Source organism: Capricornis sumatraensis, chromosome 3 (genome assembly GCF_032405125.1).
Source record: "Capricornis sumatraensis isolate serow.1 chromosome 3, serow.2, whole genome shotgun sequence".
In the NCBI taxonomy this organism is placed as follows: Eukaryota; Metazoa; Chordata; class Mammalia; order Artiodactyla; family Bovidae; genus Capricornis; species Capricornis sumatraensis.
In genome coordinates, this window is record NC_091071.1 from 2,737,554 (window position 1) to 2,756,469 (window position 18,916).

Sequence of the window (18,916 nt, forward strand, 5' to 3'; positions counted from 1 at the left end):
CTGCACAACCGATGACCCCAACAGGGAAGCAGGTGGAAGGCACGAGGGGACCCCAGGGCCATCCGGCACCTGGCAAAAAGCAACTCCCATCTCTCTCTTCTCAGTAAACAGAATAAAACATGAGGAAGACAATCCTCTTTCAAAGGAACTCTGTTTTGCTGGGGGCTCGAAATACATAGAACACAGCCCCAGCTTCCATGGGTGGGGGGCCCTGGCGCAGCGGAGGAGGCCGACAGGTAGCAGACAGGCCCCCCAGCGCAGCGTGTGAGCAAAGGTTCCTGGGCGGGTGTGGGCGCATCCAGCTCTCAGCCGGAGGGGTCGGTCATGGGGCTCCCAGGCTTAGACTGAGCGGACCCAGGCTCGTGGGCGCAGCGCGTGCAGGAGGGGCCGACTTTCCACCCGGGAACTTCCTGTGATGCCAAGGATTCAGCGGGGTTCTGGTGGCAGGTGGAGGCGGTGAGACCAGGTGGTGGCAGCGGGAACGGGGGCGGCCAGGCGGTTTAGGGCTGGGCACTTCTGTCCCTCCCTCCCTGTAACCCAGACAACAGATGGAACGGGGAATGTAAGCTCGCTGGCCAAGGCCCGGGGTGGGGGCAGCGGGGGCGAGGGGACCCCAGGCCCGAGAGAGACAGCGGACCCAGAGCCTCTTCGGGAAGCTAGTGGATCCGCCCAGGACAACCCCGAGCAGGCAGGGGTCCCCCCAACCCCGGTCACGGCGGGGACAGAGTTTCCGTCCACGTGACCGTGCGCCTGTCGCCCTGCAGCTCAGGTGGAGACGCCCTTCTACGAGCAGTGGTGGTTCCTCCTGGTGATGGTGCTCTCCAGTCTGCTGGTCATCCTGCTGGTGGTGTTCTCGCTGCTGCTGCACGGCCAGAGCAAGAAGTACCGCAACTGCGGCGCAGGTGGGGACGCCCCCGCCTCCCCGGGGACCCGGGCCGAAACGTCGGGCTTCTCCCTCCGGGGTCTGGGGTGCCCACACCATGCTCCATTTCAGTCCCTAAGACAGGCACAGCAGGCTTCCCTCTGGAGGCAGGAAACGGGCTCTGGGCACCAGTGTCTGGCCGGCTCTGCCCTCAAGCAGGCCATGTGTCCTTTATCCTTTGGCCCCTGAGAGTCTGTTTCCACTTCTGCAGCTGCCCAAACGCAGGAGTGGTTTTTAGTATGATTAAAACCGGAAAGTGGGAGAAGGAAATGGCAACCCACTCCAGTATTCTTGCTGGGAGAATCCCATGGTCGGCAGAGCCTGGTGGGCTACAGTCCATGGCGTCACAAAGCGTCGGACACGACTGAGCAACTGAGCACGCACTGATTGCTATTTTTATATCATATCTCTTTCCACCCAGAGATTTAAAGGTGTGCTAACTTTAACTGGTAAATTTAAACACATAGATGCAATATGTAAACAATGCTAGGACCTTCAAAAAAAAACAGTGGAAAGCGTTCAAGAGATGAGAAATGGCCCCTTCAGTATCACAAGAACAGTGAGCGGGGCGCAGCTCAGTTGCCTCGGTGCCACCCAGGACGGTTACAGTCGGGTCTGTGGTCCAGCCCTTCTCACTGATGAGGCGAGTGCTGCCTGGGCCCACACCCCGGCTCTGAGCCCTCTGCCGCCCGGGCCCCATTTTCCCAGCATGGCTGGGCCTGGCGTGGAGCAAGTGCTCAGTGAGTGTCCACAGCTGAGAGTCCCCATCACTAGAAAAATGGACAAATGAACGTGGGCAGAGCCGGCCATGGAAGGGCACAGACAGCGAGGCTTGCTTTACAGGAAGGTCAGAAGCAGCCTAACGAATGGATGTTTCTAGAAGGCAGGATGGTGGGTGTTCTTAGTGCAGAAGTATAAACAGGGAGGGAACCTTCCAGGGCACTGGAAACGGTCCTCTGTGACAGAGGCCCTCAGATGCCCCGACCGCAGCCCCCAGCACCGCAGTCCCTGCACCAAGAGGGTTAGTAAAACCAGGAGGCCCTAAGTGCCTGCCGCTTGCTTCTGTGACGTTGAGCCATTCATCCCTCCAAGAAAGGATTTATTTTTTTCTGTGTAAATTCACTTCTAACAAGTGTTCGTAAATCAGATTTGATTCCTGCGGGATTTACAGTGTATGAATGGCATGTCATTTTCCCGAGTTAATGCTATTACAGAATCCCACGTCTGGTGCAGAGAAACTCTCCCTGCCTTCCCTCCTCTCCCTCTCCATCTGGGAAACAGACCGCAGAGTCCAATCTGACCTGCAGCTTCCAATCCTCAGCCTTACCCTGGAGCATTCACTTAACATCATCATTAATGCCCAGAAAAAAAGAGAGAAAAAAAAATGTCCACCAGAATGTCTGCCTGCCCGCCCAGGAGACACGCAAAGCCGAAACTGCTGTGCTGCCTCATTGCACCCCTCCTGGAAGACAGGCTCTCTTGTACCAGATCAGACTTCCTCTCTGATTATAATATTCACCTGCTCACCTCCCATCAACCCAAACCCCTGCTCCATGAGGCTCGGGGCTGGGCCCCAGACGTCCATTTCCTGACGGGTCTGCGCCATCTCCGCCCATCGTTAGGTAAGAGCATCTCCAACATGGAGGAGTCCGTGACCCTGGACAACGGGGGGTTTGCCGCCTTGGAGCTCAACAGCCGCCACCGCAACGTCAAGAACACCTTCTCAAAGAAGAATGGGGCCAGGTAGCAAGGCAGCACGCCAGGCCCACACCCACGGGTCCCCCCGAATCCCAGGGGCAGGAGGGCGGGTGCTAGGGATGGTTTAAGGACGTTTCTAGGGATAAAGAAGAGGCAGGTCTCAGGGGTAGGGGCCTGGTCTTGGGGGACCTCCGGCCCCTCCGGGCATCACTGGAAGCTGCGGGCGGCCTGGGAACTGTTTGCATGGCACCAAAACAGTGCCAGAGGCCATGCATGGCTTTCCTCTCGATGCAGCCGCGACGAGGCCAGGGGGTCGGGCCAGGAGGCGGGGCTGACTGGTGTCCCGTCCCCAGGTCCCCGCCCCGGCCGAGCCCCGGCGGGCTGCACTACTCCGACGAGGACCTCTGCAACAAGTACAACGGCGCCGCGCTGACCGAGAGCGCGGCCCTCCAGGAGAAGCCGGGCGACGCCACGGAGTCCGAGGTGGGTGCCCGCCCCCCCGCTGCGGGCTCCGGGGGTGGGGGGGGCCCTCCCGTCCCCCGGGGGTCCTGCGCTGGTCCCAACCGCGTCTCCACACACACACAGGCTCGCGGCAGGCAGAGCCGGGACAGAGGGTGCCCCTTCCCAGACGGGGAGGGTCCACGCTCGTCTCTGGTGCGCGAGGCCACCTCCCCGGTCAGTCCCTGGTCCAGAGTGGACTTTGGGTTTGCAAACCTCCTTGCTGCAGTCTGCGCTCAGATAGAGACCCGATCCACCTGAAGGTCACGGGGGAACGTGGCGGCCTCTGGACCCCCGAGGGGTAACGGGGCCCCGAACCCACCTGACATGTAGAACCTGGAGCCCCGCCCACCCCAGACAGGGGCTTCCCCTCCCGCCAGGCTCCTGTGCACCGGCTTTGGCCGCAGCAGCGCTGTCAGCTATGGGGGTCACTGGAGCGGGGCGGGAGCCCCGGGACCAGGGAGACCCCACCCCCTAGGGCTGTCAGCCTCCAGCCATGACCCCCAGGGCCCTGTCCCGCACATCTTGGTGCCTGGGCCCGTCCTGGCGGAGGTCTCTGTGTTGGGGTGGGGGTGACGTTCCCTGAAGGGAGCCGTGGGGGCGCCGACAGGACCCCCACTTCCCCGGGGAAGCCCCTTCCCCACGAGCACATCTCACAGTCAGGAGCGAACCGGCAGGCGCGGGTAGGGAGCTGGGCGCCCAGTCCTGACCACGGGGTTTCAGAGACACCGCGACGGGGACGGAATTCGCCAAGCTGTTTGTCAGACATGAGGCCCACCCCACCGCTTGGCATTCATACTCTAAATCAATATTTAATCTAAAATAAGTCTCACCTTCATTTTGACCTGCGTTTAGGACTGATTGTGCCCTCAGGCTCAATTAAATGGCTTCTTTCAAACTGTGGTTTGTGTAGGAGCGCATGTGGGGCCGGCCGGCAAGCAGGCAGGCAGGCAGAGGGCCCGGTGCCCGCGGCCGCTTGGCCTCCATGCTCTGTGGACGTGGGCTCCGTCTGCGCCGCAGCCGTGGGCTCCTGGAAGCGGCAAGCTGCGCTGCGGGCGTGCAGGGGGAGCGCTGTGTCCACGCGAGGGGCTGTCTGTGGAAGGAAAAGCGAGAATGCTGAGCCCAGCTTCCTAATGAGGAGGCCGTGGCCTTTTCCAGCCACTTGTCCCAAAGACGACGCATCGGGAAGGGGTGGGCTGCCGTCCAGCGCTCCCCAGGTCAGCGGTCATAGGCGGCCCCCGCCCCTGCCTTCCCCGGGCTCTCAGAGCATCGTCGACGATGCTCACAGTGACCCCGCGCTGCCCCGCGAGCTTTACAGCTCCACGCGGGCTAAGCGCTGAGTGCTTCCTCCGCTGGGCCTGGAGGCAGGCGGTTCTCGTCCTTGTCCCCAGGACACCCCTAAGGCTGAGGCCACCCTACACACGCACCCCCACCCTCAGCTTCCAGAGCACACTGACCCCCACCCCTCCCCTCTTCTCCCACCCAACACCCGGGCCACAGAGGCCATTCCCAGCACTGCCAGGTCTGGACTCGTCGATTCTGGACTATTTGCTCATAAAAGCACGCTCAGAATGGGCTAGATGCGGGCCATTCAGTCTGTCCTCACACACGGGGGCATTTTGCGAGTCAGATCCAGCTGATTCGCATGGAGGATTATTAAGTGCCTGCGGGCACTAGGCCTATACGTGCACGTAGGCATACATGTGTGCACTCATGCACATATGCAGACATCACACGCACACGGGGAAGAAGGCAGCAAGAAGGGAAGAAGGGCGCGGGTGAGGGTAGGAGGCGAGAGGGGTGTGAAACGCACCCTAAATCCTGCAAGGGGCTCGTTCAGGTCCTCACGTAACAGATGGGAGAGCTGAGGCTTGCCAGGGTTTTGAGTGTCTTCCCCAGACACGCACTCCTGGGTGGACCTGGATGCAGACCCAGGCGGCGGGCCCCCTCCCGTCCCTCCGCCAGGCCGGCCGAGTTCTCGTAGCCTGGGACGCGCGGCCGAGTGAGGGTGGGCCGTGGCGTGCCCAGTGCCTGGAGGAAGAGGCTCCTTCCGTGATTCCCACAGATGCTTTGCGGGTCCTAACACTTTCTGTTTCTAGAAAGTGGATCAAAAGTGCGGACTCACCTTGAAACTGGGGTTCCAGGCCCCCCAAGCCTGTGGTAGGCGGGCACCTCCTGTGAAGGCTCCGGGAGTCCTGGGCTCCCCGTCTGCTTCCGAGTTCCCGGGTAGATGCAGTGAGACCCGTCTTTTCCCCCAGAATTCTGTGCTCTGTCATCTTGCTAGGGGCCAGCTTCGAACCTTACAACCTGGGAGAGTTGTAGGCAGATTCATGGGGTCCCCGCAGAGGGATCTTGGAAGTGCCAGCTCCGATGGGAGCCTTTCCTTTGAACTAGTCTGGTCTCTTAACCAGACTGAGATGTCATTGACGCACCGTGCAGTTCGCGTCTTCACCGTGTAGGCTATTTGCTGCTGCTGCTGCTAAGTCGCTTCACTCATGTCCGACTCTGTGCGACCCCAGAGACAGCAGCCCACCAGGCTCTCCCATCCCTGGGATTCTCCAGGCAAGAACACTGGAGTGGGTTGCCATTTCCTTCTCCAATGCATGAAAGTGAAAAGTGAAAGTGAAGTCGTTCAGTCATGTCCAACTCTTAGCGACCCCATGGACTGCAGCCTACCAGGCTCCTCTATCCATGGCTATTTAGGTGTGTGTTTTTAGTTTCCTCACATTTATGAGCTTCCCAAATTTTCTGCTGTTAATGATTTTTAATTTTATCCCACTGTGGTCAAAGAACATACTTTGTGCATCTCCAACTGTCTTATACTTATTGAGTCTCGCCTTGCGGTGCAGCATCTGGCCTGTGCTGCAAGAACCCACTTGAAAAGGCCGTGTTGCTCTGCTGTTGCTGTGTGGAGAGTTCCACGTGTGTCTGCTACGTCCGGTTGATTTATCGTGCCGCTCAAGCCTTCCACACTCTAGATCTTTCCACCATCTGTTAACGCACTGAGGTCTCCAGCAGTTATTGTTAGCATTCTCTATTTCTCTCTCCATTTCCGGCAGTTTAATTTCCTGTACTTAGGGGCTCTCTTTGCAGGTGCATGTCTGTCTATAACCGTGGTGTCTTCATGGTGGACAGACCTTTGCTTCAGGATAGCGTGTCCCTCTTGGTCTCTAGTAACAGTGTTTGTCTCAGAGTCTATTTGGCCTGACGTCAGCACAGTCGCTCCAGCTCTCCTTTGGTTCCTGTGCACATGGGATGCCATTTCCATGATTTCACTTTCGACTTGCTTGAATCCTTGGATCTGAAACGTGTCCCTTGTTGGCAGCATAAGGTTGGACCGTGCTGTCTTACTCACCCTGCCAGTCTGTACCTGCTCCCCAGACTGTTTAATCCATTCACAGTTGATGTAACTGCTGCTCATGCCAGAATTTTCACGCATCTCTATGTCCCCATTTTTCCTTCACTGTCCTTTTGTTGTTGTTAAGCGGCTACTTTCTAGTGTATATCCGGCGGATGTTTTAATTCCCTTGTTTTGCTTTTACTATATTTTTTTCAGTTGTTTTTTTATAGTGATTGCCCTCGTATTAGTATTTGCTTTAGATTTATTCTAAATCTCAGTGACATATAGAAACTTTATTCTTGTATAAACCTATTCTCTCCTCCCCTATTTGTGACAGACCCAAGGATGCATTTTTCTAACTGTACAGAATTCTGTCTTTTAAAGAAGTTGGGAGGAGAAAGGTGAACAAGTCTTACAGTTTTTCATATTAACCATTTTGTTTACGACTTTTGGTCCTCTTCATTTCTCCCCTCCTTTTTGTGCCACTATAATTGTTGCATTTCTATATATCCTGGACCCAACAGTGTAATTATATACCTAATGCTTTAGGAAATTGCTTTTTAAATCAGATAAGAGAAGAAGGGAGGCCAGGCCCTTCCACTGCCGTCTGTAATTCCCTGTGTGATGGTCTGTTGCTGCTTTTGTGGGTGTGTGGATTTGATCCGCTGTCTGGTGTCACTGGCCTTCCACCTGACCATCTTCCATTAGTATTTCTTATAAGGCAGGTCTGCTAGCAATGAATTTTCCTGTTTTTGTTTATTTCAGAATGTCCTATTGCATCTTCATTTATGAAAACAGTTTTGCTAAATAAAAGATTCATGATTGACAGTTTTCTTTCACCACTTGGAATGTGTTAGCCCATTGCCTCCTGTCCTCCATTTTCGCTGACCAGAAGTCAGCTGTTAACGTAATTTGAATTCTGTTGGACTGGATGAGTCACTTCTCTCCTTTCGATCTCAGCTTTCTTTTTGCCTTTGTCTTTCAGCATTTTAACTATAACTATGATGTGTCTGGGTGTGACTCTTGTTCCATTTACCTCACTTGTGGTATATTGAGCTTGTTGAGTATGCAGGGTTTTTTTTTGTTTGTTTTGATTTTGGTTTTTTTACCAGATTTGGGAGGTTTTAAGTCATTGTAACTCTCAGTATTTTCTGTGCTTCTTCCCTCTTTTCTTACTCTGGTATTCTCATTACACATATGTTACCACACTCATTTTTTACCAGATTTGGGAGGTTTTAAGTCATATAACTCTCACTATTTTCTCTGCTTCTTTCCTCTTTTGTCACCCTGGTATTCTCATTACACATACGTTACTGCACTCAGCCTTGTCACATATCAGGTGTTCTGGTTTGTGTTTATTTTTTTTCATTCTTTTCTCTTTGTTTTTCAAGTTGCATGACCCACTCCAATATTCTTGCCTGAAAAATCCCATGGACAGAGGAGCCTGGTGGGCTGCAGTCCACAGGGTCACTTGGGCTAGAGTCAGACATGACTGAGCGACTGACCGTGGTGAGCCGTCTCTACGGGTCTATCTTCAGGTGCACTGAGGCCTTCCTCCGCCAGCTCGAATCTACTGTCGAGTCCCCCCAGTGGGTTTTACATTGGGTTATGGTATTTTTCAACTCTGGAGTTTCTCACTCGGTCCTTTTAAGTCATTCCTATCTATTTATTGATATTCTCCACTTGGTGTGATAGTGTCAGCATACTTTAATTCTTTAAACATGGTTTCCTTCAGTTCTTTGAACACAATAGAATAGCTACTTTGAAAGTCTTTGCTGCCAATATCTGAGGCTCCATAGAGGCTGCCTGCTTTTTTTTTCCCTGTGTATGGATCACACTTGGCTGTTTTTTGAAAATAAGAAAATATTTTAAATATCTTGTATTCACTTTGAATACCCGTATTTAGGCCCCTCTGTGTGTTGTCCTTGTTCACTTATTTGTTCAGTGACTTGTCTGGACTAGTTAGGGAAGCCCACGTCCTTAGCAACACATCCGCTCTGTCGTCACCCCTCCGAGCTGCGGCCTTGGGCATGTGTGTGGTTTCCATGACAACAAGGGACAACTGAGGTCTCCACTAGGCATCCCCCCGTCTCTTGTTCTGACCTCCCCACTAAGGTTCCGGAAGGCCCACCACAGCTGGCATCACACCCAGCTGTTAACCTCCTCTCCCTGGCAGCTCTATCATTTTCGACAAGGCTCCGGGGTATAAATTACTCCACGGTTGGAGCCAATCACAGCCCAGGCAGCAGCAGGACATCGTTAATCTCTGAATTCTTCTCTAAGCCCAAGAGGGCTCCCGTCAGCTGTCTCTTTGCCTGGTCCTCCCTGTTAAACCTCTGGCGCGTTCATCGCTCCACTCGTTACTATCAAGGACTTAGCTCTTAGGTTCTCACTCCTGAGGTTTCCAGTTTCCAGCAATGCCCTGAGGCATGAAAAGTGAAAGTGTTAGTCACTCAGTCATGTCCATGTTCAGCTCCTCTGTCCGTGGGATTCTCCAGGCAAGAATACTGGAGTGGGTAGCCATGCCCTTCTCCAGGGGACCCTCCTGACCCAGGTACTGAACCTGGGTCTCCTCACTGCAGGCAGATTCTTTACCATCCGAGCCACCAGGGACGCCTGCCCTGAGGCATGCCATGGTCCAAATAAAGCTACTCCCCTGCAGCAGAGCTGGCAGCTCTCCGTTTGAAGGGCTGACTCTCCCGCCATGAGGACCGCTGTGTCACAGCACCGAAGCTGGGGTGGGGACAACGGCCCCCTTCTCCATGGTGACCCGTGAGGCGCTCAGTGGGGATGGACAGCCCTGGGCTTCTGGCTGTGGCCCAGCTCCCCTGCGTGGCAGTCCTTCCACCCGCCACGAGGGTGGTGCAGTCGGGTTCAGTGTTCTCAGCCTGCCAACCTGGTGCACGTCAGCCAGCCTCCCAGCAGCCCTGGTGAGGAGGGGAGCCCAGTTCCCCGGAGCACACCTCAAGGAATACCTCTGCGTCGTGGAGCTGGGGACAAGCAGTTGGCTGGCAGATGCTGGCGGCTTCCTCCTCCAGGTCAAACCAAATTCCTGGACCCGGAGTCTTAGGGGAGGGGCCCTGGCTTCTTGGCCACACGGGCCTCCCCTCCGCAAGTGGAGCTTCCGTCACCCCGGCTGGGGGTGGGGGAGCACTCAGAGTTCAGGCGGCTCAGACTCTTGCTCTTCTTAGTGATTTTAGATTTTCTGCAATAAATCTTGCCCCATTTGCTGTATGCCCTTGGCACCATTTCCAGGGACTCTAAATGATTGTTGATAATTCGATTTTCCCCCAGTTGAGTCATTGTTCTACTGTGGGGAAGACCTGCTGCTTCTCCTGGCCATTCTGGAAGTATTTTTTGTATTGATAGTCGGTTGACGACCCAGGTAGGGGGTCCCCTGCCCACCCTTACTGCCCACCCTCTCCTCCAGAGCCGAACACCCTGTGAGCTCTCTGCCGGGAAAGCTCTTCTGCAAAGCTAATACTTCACTGAAAGAAAAAAAAAACTGTGATGCTATCATTTTCTCCCTGGGGTGTTTTTAAACCGTTTTCAGAAATATTACTCTAGTGACAATTCTGAGAACTGGCTCACAGGTGCGGGAGAACCTGGCTGATCAGAGTGGCTCTGAATTAGACCATCAGCCTCGCAGGACACACGCTGTGGCTCTTGATGTTTCTCCACTTAGAAATAAGGGGCTCTCTCTCCATTTTATCGCCCAGCTGCTTACAAATTATATCAGGGCTACTATTCAAATCACATCTTAAAAATTATTTTCAAAATTCACAGAAACAGTTTTCAAGGTCTCTCTGGCTTCAGCCAACTTAGACCAGCCCCTTCTCACTTAATTAATCCTCTAATAACATTGGAGTCTTTCATCTTGCCAGCGCAGCACCAGAAGTCCTGAGATTATCTCTGTCAGCTGCTTGCCAGGCATCCACGCGCCTTCAGAAACTCATGGTCGGGTGTGCAGGCTCATCCAATCACAGGCTGGCCTTCCTCGGTTTCCTAGGAAACCGACTCACATCGCTACTTCACATCACACAGGAAACTTGAAAAAAAAAGACCCCGCAGCGTTTCCTTTCTGTCAATAATTCTAACTCACTAAAATACATCCTCATTAAAAAATAATAATGTCATATCCACAATAAACAGAGCAGGCGGCAGGACGAAGAACGGCATTTTAATCCTGTGTTTTCCCGTGGAAGCGAAAGCAAGACCTGAACAGGAGCCCCGAGGCCCTCACCGCACCCCCGTGTGTCCCGAGGTGGGGGCACGTTCGCCCTCTCCCTAGAGGAACAGGGAGAAGCTGAAGGAACAGCTCTCAGTCTCCCCTCTCCATTCTGCGCGATGGTTTTGTTCTGTCCCAGTGGCTTTGGGGGCCGCCTGGTGAGCCTGCGGCCCCGCCACCCAGGGCCCACATCCCTATCCCCCAGGGAAGCACTCAGCTCTTCCAGGAGCGGTGGGAAAACTCCCAGGGCAGGTTCCCGTTGGCTCACTGACCTTGAACCTCCACGGGCCGCCCGCCTCCTCCACCGGCTGCTCTGGGACCCCGAGGTGAGGGGTCAGGCCCCTCGGTGCTGCAGAGGGAGGGGCCCCAGGACACTGGACAGCAGACACCACGCTCGATCAGGGCCTCTGTCTTCGGAAACCTGCCCACAGAGGTCGGCATGGATGTGGCACGTGTCCCACGGAGGACACGTCTCCTCACCCTGCCTGAGCTCGCCATCAGACCCTCGGTCTGGGGGCCTGTGCCATAGTCTCGGGCAGTCTGCAGCGCTTGGGCCTTCCACACTCCCAGGCTCCACAGCATTCTCCACAGAGGACACAGGGTATCCCCTGGGGGGGGGTGTAAACCTGGTCTGGGAGGGGATGGAGTATAGACCTGTCCTGGGAGGGGATGGCGGGAGGGGATGGCGTGTAGACTCTCCTGAAGCCAGAGTGCAGTGGATTCAGGTCCTGGGAGCGGCTCAGGCACAGGGATGGGTGGGGGAGCAGAGCCTCTGGGAGGAACGAGCTGGCTCCCGCGGCCCAGCTTGGCCCCTGCGGACACGCTGAGCTCTCCGTGGTCTTGTGGAGGCCGGCCCTGGGGTGATCCACGCCCAGATGGTGGGAAGAGAGGGAAGCAGGGTGGGGTGGGAGGAGGGGAAGGGGAGACGAACAGGTGAGCGGCGCCACCCACCTTAGACGTCCACTCCTGCCCCCACCCCCGCCCCCCGCCCAGCCCTGCTGCCCGGGCCACCCCCACCCGGGGCCCCAACCACCCCCCCCCGGGCCCTCCCCCACCCCCATGGCCCCAACCACCCCCCCCGGCCCTCCCCCACCCCGTGGCCCCAAACCCCCCCGGGGCCCTCCCACTCCCCCTCCCCTCCCCCTCCTCTCCCCCTCCCCCTCCCCGTGGCCCCACCCCTCCGGCCCTCCCCCTCCCTGTGGCCCCAAACCCCCCCCGGGGCCCTCCCACTCCCCCTCCCCTCCCCCTCCTCTCCCCCTCCTCTCCCCCTCCCCCTCCCCGTGGCCCCACCCCTCCGGCCCTCCCCCTCCCTGTGGCCCCAAACACCCCCGGGGCCCTCCCACTCCCCCTCCCCTCCCCCTCCCCTCCCCCTCCTCTCCCCCTCCCCCTCCCCGTGGCCCCACCCCTCCGGCCCTCCCCCTCCCTGTGGCCCCAAACCCCCCCGGGGCCCTCCCACTCCCCCTCCCCTCCCCCTCCCCTCCCCCTCCCCGTGGCCCCACCCCCCGTGACCCTCCCCCTCCCGTGTGGCCCTCCCCCACCCCCGTGGCCCCCACCCTCCTCGACACCCCCCACTCTCCATGGCCGCCCCTCCCGCCGGGGCAGCCCCTTCAAGACCACCGCGTACCCTCCCACGTCAGCCCCCGTCGGTGCCCTCCTTGAGCCCCAGGCCTCCCCTGTCCCCAGCCGCCTGGCTGAGCCCGCTCCGTCCGCCCGTCCGCCCGCAGGTCACCGACTCCGAGTCCGAGGACGCGCCACCCCAGCACTCGTTCGTCAACCACTACCTGAGCGACCCCACCTACTACAACTCGTGGAAGCGGCGCGCGGGCGCGGCCCCGCACAGGTACGAGGCGGTGGCGGGGGCGGAGGCCGGGCCGGCCCCGCGCGCGGTGGTCACCACGCAGAGCGCCGTGTTCGCGCCCGCGGCCCGCGGCGCCCGGACTCCGCTCACCGGCTTCTCCTCCTTCGTGTGAGCTGAGCGGCGGCCGTGTCGAGACAATCACCTCCCGGAACTGGGCTCGAGCTGGGTTGAGAGGATCTGACGCTGATGGTTGATTTCACCCCCTTGTGAACACGATTGCAATTAGGAACGTTTTTTTAACTGGCTTTTTGTAACATCGCTGCAGGAAGCAGGTTTCTTTGTTTTTCTTTTCTTTTTCCGAGAAGGTGTGTTTCGCCGGGTGCAAGGGCTCGGCACGCCGACCTGGGAAGGCCTGAGCCCTGGGGGCCCGGCTTCTCCATCGTGCGGCCTGGGAAGGCTGGGGGGAGGGCGCGGGGGTCCTCCAGGCCTCCCTCTCTCTGCTGTACCTCCTGCCTGAGAACCAGCGCCCGCCGGGGGCTCCCGGCGCGAGGAGCAGGTGTCCGACCTGGGCCCGGGGCCTCCCGACCTCATGCGAACGTCCCTGAAATGTCCTCACTCGGCAGCTTTAGGCGAGGAGCCGGCTTCACAGTTCCTGGCAACAGGGCGGCAGAGGCCAGGGCTCATTCCAGGGGTGAAATACCCGGGGCTTTCCCGCTTCGGTCCTTTCTTTTAACCCCCATCATCCAGGGGCCAGGAGCGTCCCAGCTGGGAGCCACCTCCTGCCCCCGCCCCCGCCCAAGCTCGCTCCTCCCGAGTGCCCAGCACAGGCCCGAGGAGACGAGACAGCGGCGCAGAATCGCTGGTTGTATAAGAGGTGTGCATTGTTAACCAGAGTATTTTTTAAACCTTTTTATCTTTTTTTAAAATATGCCACATGAAATGAATGCGTCTCAGCTGTCTGCAGTGCCTTTCTGTTCGTTGTTTAGCTTTGTCCACGGGAAAGACACAGAGCCGCGGTGTCTCCAAGTAAAGCAGAACGGCTCTGAGAAGATGGGGTCCCCAGTCCCCCCCGGACCCCGCCCTGTGCCCCCCAGGCTCTCTTGTGCGCGTGGCCGCGTCCTTCCTTGGGGCAGTGCTGGGGTCCCGTCCCCCGACCCCAGGCCAGCTCTTAGCCTTAACGGGTTTTCTGGAAACCTTTTTTCCCTTTAATTTTTATTGTTTTGTTTTCCTTTATTTTTAGCTAAATGAAAGTAGCATGAGCTGCTTTGAAAATGAGTCCAAACGGTAGCCTCTAGCGCGCCACATCGCTTTTGTGCAGTGAGTGGGAGGTGTAGGTGGTCAAGCCCCAGCCCTGGCCCCAGTCTAGCATTTTCCAGGGTGTGCCCACAGGGCCTGTGGGAAGGCCCCGTGTCCAGCCTGGTCCGCAGGGGCCTGTCCACACCCCCCAGCACAGGGGAGCAGGGCCGGTCCGTCCTCCTGGGCGGCTGGCCTGTCCGCGAGCCAGCGTCTGGCCAGTGCCAGCAGGGAGCCTGTCTCAGGGCCAGGCCGTAGGTCGTGTAGTCTGTGGGGTCTCTCCTTCCCTCTTCCCGCCTCCTCAAGGCAGAGGGCCATCTTGACCCTCTGCTTTCAGAGTTGCGGGGTGTGACCCCAGGAGACCAAGAAAAGTTTGTGTTGTGTGAGGAAAAGAAACTCCTTTTCTGTTCTACAGTTTTGTGTTGGATAAAAAACCCTTTTCGGTTTCTCCAAAAGTAGATGTAGGAGGTGTGGAAAGGTTCCCTTCTCTCCCTCCTCTCCCCCTCCCCCATCCCTCCCCCTCCCCCATCCCTCCCCCTCCCCCTTCCCCATCCCTCCCCCTCCCTCCATCCCTCCCCCTCCCCCTCCCATCCCTCCCCCTCCCTCCATCCCTCCCCCTCCCCCTTCCCCATCCCTCCCCCTCCCTCCATCCCTCCTTTCCTTCCTTCCTTCTCTGAGTGGAGGGGAAATGTTCTAAACCAAAAATCCTAAATGCTCCACCCAAAGCCTCCCCTGCAAAGACTAGCCCCCCAGCTCCCTGGACAGGCCGGCCCCCATCCTCTCAGGCCCCAGACGGGGAGTGGACAGGAAGCCACGGGGCTGCACCTCGAATTTCTCGGGAGACAAGCAGTGGACAGAGGACGTAGACACACTCCGCCTTCGCGCTCCGCTCGCTAAGCCATATGGCGCCTTGCCTACCTGACGGGAGCGTGCCGGAGCATCCTGGCACAAGGACAGTTAGGTTTGAGGCGTGTGTCCCGCGCTGGGGTTCTGTGACAGCAGCGCCTTCCCCACAAGCCCATTCTTCCTTGTTCTCTCTGCCTGGAGCCCAGTCTTTAGGACGGAACTGTGGGTCCGAGGCTGCGGCTCGCAGCTGCCAAGGCATTGGCACCTGTGCCTGGCCCAGGGGCCCCAGGGCTCTGGGGCGTGGGAGCCGCTGGACCCAAGGGAGAGCCGGGTGTTTCTGGTTAGAGTTCAGCTTCCAGACAGTGTGACATTGGGAAGCCTGGGTTCCTAACCTCTCCTCTTGAGGGAGAAGAAAAAAAATCACATGATAGGGAAATGGATATTGGATTTTAATCCTGGTTCTGAACCCAGGACGGGCACCATTTCTCTAACAGAGGCAGGAAGTGTGTCCTCTCCTGCCTACTCCTGCACCAATGCCCTGCAGGTGTCCAGCGCTCGGCCTCGCAGGGACCCTATCCAGGGCCCCGCGATGGACAGGCGCGCTGCCCTTTCCCGAGAGAACCACAGCCACAGGGCCACACTCTCTGCCTGAGCAGCAGGGATGGGTTTGCCCAGGTTTCCCCCACCCCTGCCGGGGCTCCCGGGCACAGGTTTCCAGGCTGGTGAGCGGCAGGGCGGGGCCGTGGACAGTTCCCACGCCTGGCGGCCGTGGAGCACATCTTCTGGATCTCCTGCACCTCCTCGCTCTGAATAAATCGGCCCAAAGCGAGGCCCTTCCATCCCCGGCCACGGTTTTAAGGAGCCCTTGGTACACGCCATCGTGGAGGAAAACGAGCCGTGGGGCAGCGTCGGGGGAGACCCCAGGGGGTGACGCGCACTCCCCAAAGCCCTGTGGACGCTGCCCTTGAGCTTGGAGGCGGCCGGACCGCAGCGTGGTGTTTGCGTAATGGTTCTGATGGTTCACAGCATGGTTTTCGGTTTTTACAAATTCCTGGCACACAGCGTAGTTCTCCCAGTGAGCCGTCAGTCCGCGTATCCAGACGCAGCTCTCTGGCTCAGCATCTCTGCCATGTGGACCATCCAAGAGGTGGGATGGGGGGGGGATCCCTGGGACTGAGCCGGTTGGCAGGCACGCCTCGTTCCCTGTCAGCCTCACCTGCCGGTTTTCTGGGGGCTTGGGTCAGTCCTGAACTTTTTCTGGCCGCATTTTCTGAAATCGTGCAGAAAATTAGATCTTCTTTAAAAACAAAAACACTTGTAGGAAGAGAGGTGCTATGGGTTCAATTTTTAATAAAAGCATCATTTTGTTCCTCGTGCGCCTGTGCTTTTCTTCAGCGCGTGCGGGGGCTCTAGGGCTGAAGGATGGAGCGCTGAAAGGCTGGCCCCGCGCCGTGTGGAGGCCACGTGGCCCTGCCCCTCCTGGAAAGGCAGGTGTGGACGCTGGGGGCCGGTGAGGTCGGAGGGGCTCAGCTGGGGCTGTCCCAGGGACAGGCACGCGCGGGAGCAGCCTGGCGGGTCACCCGGGCCTGAGGCAGGCGGCGTGGGGCCCGCACCCCCCGGAGTGGACAGTGGCCACCCTCCCCTGCCCCCGGCGTGCCCTCTGAAGGCTCCACAGGTGCCTAAAGGGAGACTGCTCTCGGCCGCCCGCAGACTGGACGCGGGGGAGGCGCTCCGTCCCCTCTGCGAGGGTCCCGCCGGCTCAGGCAGCCTGAGCGCCTTCCCGTCCACTCCAGCTGCTGTGCGTTCCCCGGCCCGCCGGGAGGGCTCAGCTTCCCCCTCGTCCTCAGGGCCTCCTGGCTGCAGAGGGCGGTTCTCCACGCGGCACTTAAAACGCCCGGTGCCCACGCCCCTGCCAGTCCCGGGAGGACAGACTCTCTGGGAGTCGGGCCCAGGCACCCAGTTTTCGGGGGTGAAGCTGCCCAAGGGATTCCAGGGGCCGCCGAGGAGGACCGGGCCGGGGACGGAAGGAGAAGCGAGCGCAGTTCTGACGTCACTCTGGAAGCAGCCACCCGCGGAGCAAGCAGCGCTGATGGCCAGGGGTGAGCACCTTCTTTGCCTCTCTCTTCACACGTTGTCCACCCACTTCTGCCCTGCCCCCGTAAATGCGAAGTTAAGGTCCCCACGTTCCCGTGCTGGGGACACCCCAGCTGCCGCGTGAAGGGCGCCGGCCCTCCCCGCGTGTCCTTGTGCACTCCCCACGTCCGTCCGTCACAGGCTCCACCAGGCCCCTGCAGCGGGGCTCCACAGGGTCCCCACAGGCATGAAGAAACACGCCCAGGGTGAAGCCATTCGCCCCAGGCAGACACAAGGCGGCGGCAGGGACCAGAGCGGGTGGCACCTCTGAACGGCCCGCCTTCCCGAGGACACCGGCCTCCCCAGTGTCCCCCTCCCACACCCCCCGGCCCCGTCGGGGACAGCCAGCCTCAGGAGGCAGGGTCACTGCCTGCAGCTCAGGGCCGCCTGGTGACCTCACCCACACAGAAAGGCGCCTGGAGCCCCAGTTTCACCCTCCCACGTGCCCACCTCCTTCATTGAGGAGAAAGGGCAGGAATTCACCTGCGGCCGTTGTCACCGTTGCGCTGTTATCACGTGCCTGCTCAGTCACGTCCTGCTCTCTGTGACCCGTGGACTGTAACCGTCCATGGGAGGCTCCAGTCAAGTATCCTGGAGAGAGTTGCCGTTTGCTTTTCCAGGGGAGCTTCCCAACACAGGGATCGAACCCGCGCCTCCTGTTGCTCCTGCCCTGGCAGGCGGATTCTTTACCCCAGGGCCGTACATAGGGTCACTTGTATTGGTTTAGAGTCCACGTATTGGTGGTGTCGTATGGCGTTTGTCTCTGTCTTTCGGACTGACTTCGTGTAGTATGATCACCTCTAGCTGACCCGTGTTGCTGCAGATGGCACCATTTCACTCTCTTCGTGGCTGAGCAGTGCCCGCTGTGTCGGGCACCGCGTCCTCTGTGTCCATTCCTCGGTCAGTGGGCACGTAGGTGGCTCCCACGTCTAGGCTGTTGTGAATTGTGCTGCTGTGAACTCGCACCTTTCTGAATTAGAGTTTTGTCTGGATATATGACCAGAAGTAGGATTGCTGGGTCATATGGGAACTTTTCATACTGTTCGTGGGCGTCTCAAGGCAAGAATGCTGAAGTGGTTTGCCATTCCCTTCTCCAGTGGGCAGCGTTTTGTCAGATCTCTCCACATGACCCGTCGGTCTTGGATGGCCCTACAGGGCATGGCTCATAATTTCACTGAGCTGGACGAGGCTGTGATCCATGGCGTGCTGCAGTCCATGGGGTCGCAAAGAGTTGGACGTGACTGAGCAACTGAACAACACCAACGTGGTAACTTTCTAGTTTTCATGAGCTGTTTTTAAATGGCCCAGCCAGGAGTGCCTTAAGTCGGCATCACTGTGCACACCCACCCAGAGCATTTGGGGGTGGCTCACATAAATGATAACAGGGACCAGTTGGCCCCATGCATACGCATGCCCCTCCTCCCCACGCCTCATCCTCCTCCCCAGACCAGGAGGCAGTGATTATCTCAGCCCAGCAGTGCGCCTCCTGGACCACCGTCCCCTGGGCAGAGGGGCCCAGGGCACAGGAGCCCTGCAGCACCAAGAAAAGGCAGTTCTGAGGTGGTGACCAGGCCTCCGCGGACGTCCCGAGGAAGCTGAAGTTCCGTGGGCTTGTTGCCGATTGCTGTGACGCTCACAGATGGTGTTAGAGGCCTGGCTTTGCCGGGAAGTGGAACCATTTTCAGACCCTTCATTCAGAAGCACAGACGTTCTGATCAACCAGCCCATTTTCCGAACATGATCCGTTCGCCAGACGCCTGTTTTAAAGCGATTTGAACACGTCCACGGCTTTGCTTGTACAAGTGCCTTAGGGTTTGCCAAAGTCTCTTTCCCTTTAATAGCTGGAGTCAATTAACAGCCAGCATGGGTGAGAATTCCAAGCTGTTAATTCTGGACTCTGCGGTCTTAAAACGTCCCGCTTCTCCTCAGATAAGACAATATTCTGCAGTCATTAAGCAAACCACGACATTATGGGGTTGAATCTGATCCAGACTCAAATAGTTTAATAAAAAATTCATATTTCTAAGGCATCTTGAACACGTTTCTGTGGAATTCTCCAACCAGCCACTGGCATAATTGACCTGCTGACTTGAGAGGTCCAGACAGCACCATGGAACCCCCTAAGGGAGCTCAGAAGAAACCTGGTGGAGTCCTGGAGTC

The 18,916-nt window shown here is 58.0% G+C and overlaps 1 protein-coding gene across 1 annotated transcript in view; it reads left to right on the forward strand.

The window, feature by feature from the left end:
- SDK1 (sidekick cell adhesion molecule 1) overlaps window positions 1–12,656 on the forward strand; it is a 718,540-nt gene extending 705,884 nt beyond the window's left edge. Inside the window, exons 42-45 of the mRNA XM_068967809.1 lie at window positions 765–902; window positions 2,545–2,665; window positions 2,974–3,103; window positions 12,411–12,656. Of these exons, the coding sequence (XP_068823910.1) occupies window positions 765–902; window positions 2,545–2,665; window positions 2,974–3,103; window positions 12,411–12,656 (635 nt within the window). The remainder of the gene's footprint in view (window positions 1–764; window positions 903–2,544; window positions 2,666–2,973; window positions 3,104–12,410) is intronic.
- Window positions 12,657–18,916: the final 6,260 nt, after the last annotated feature.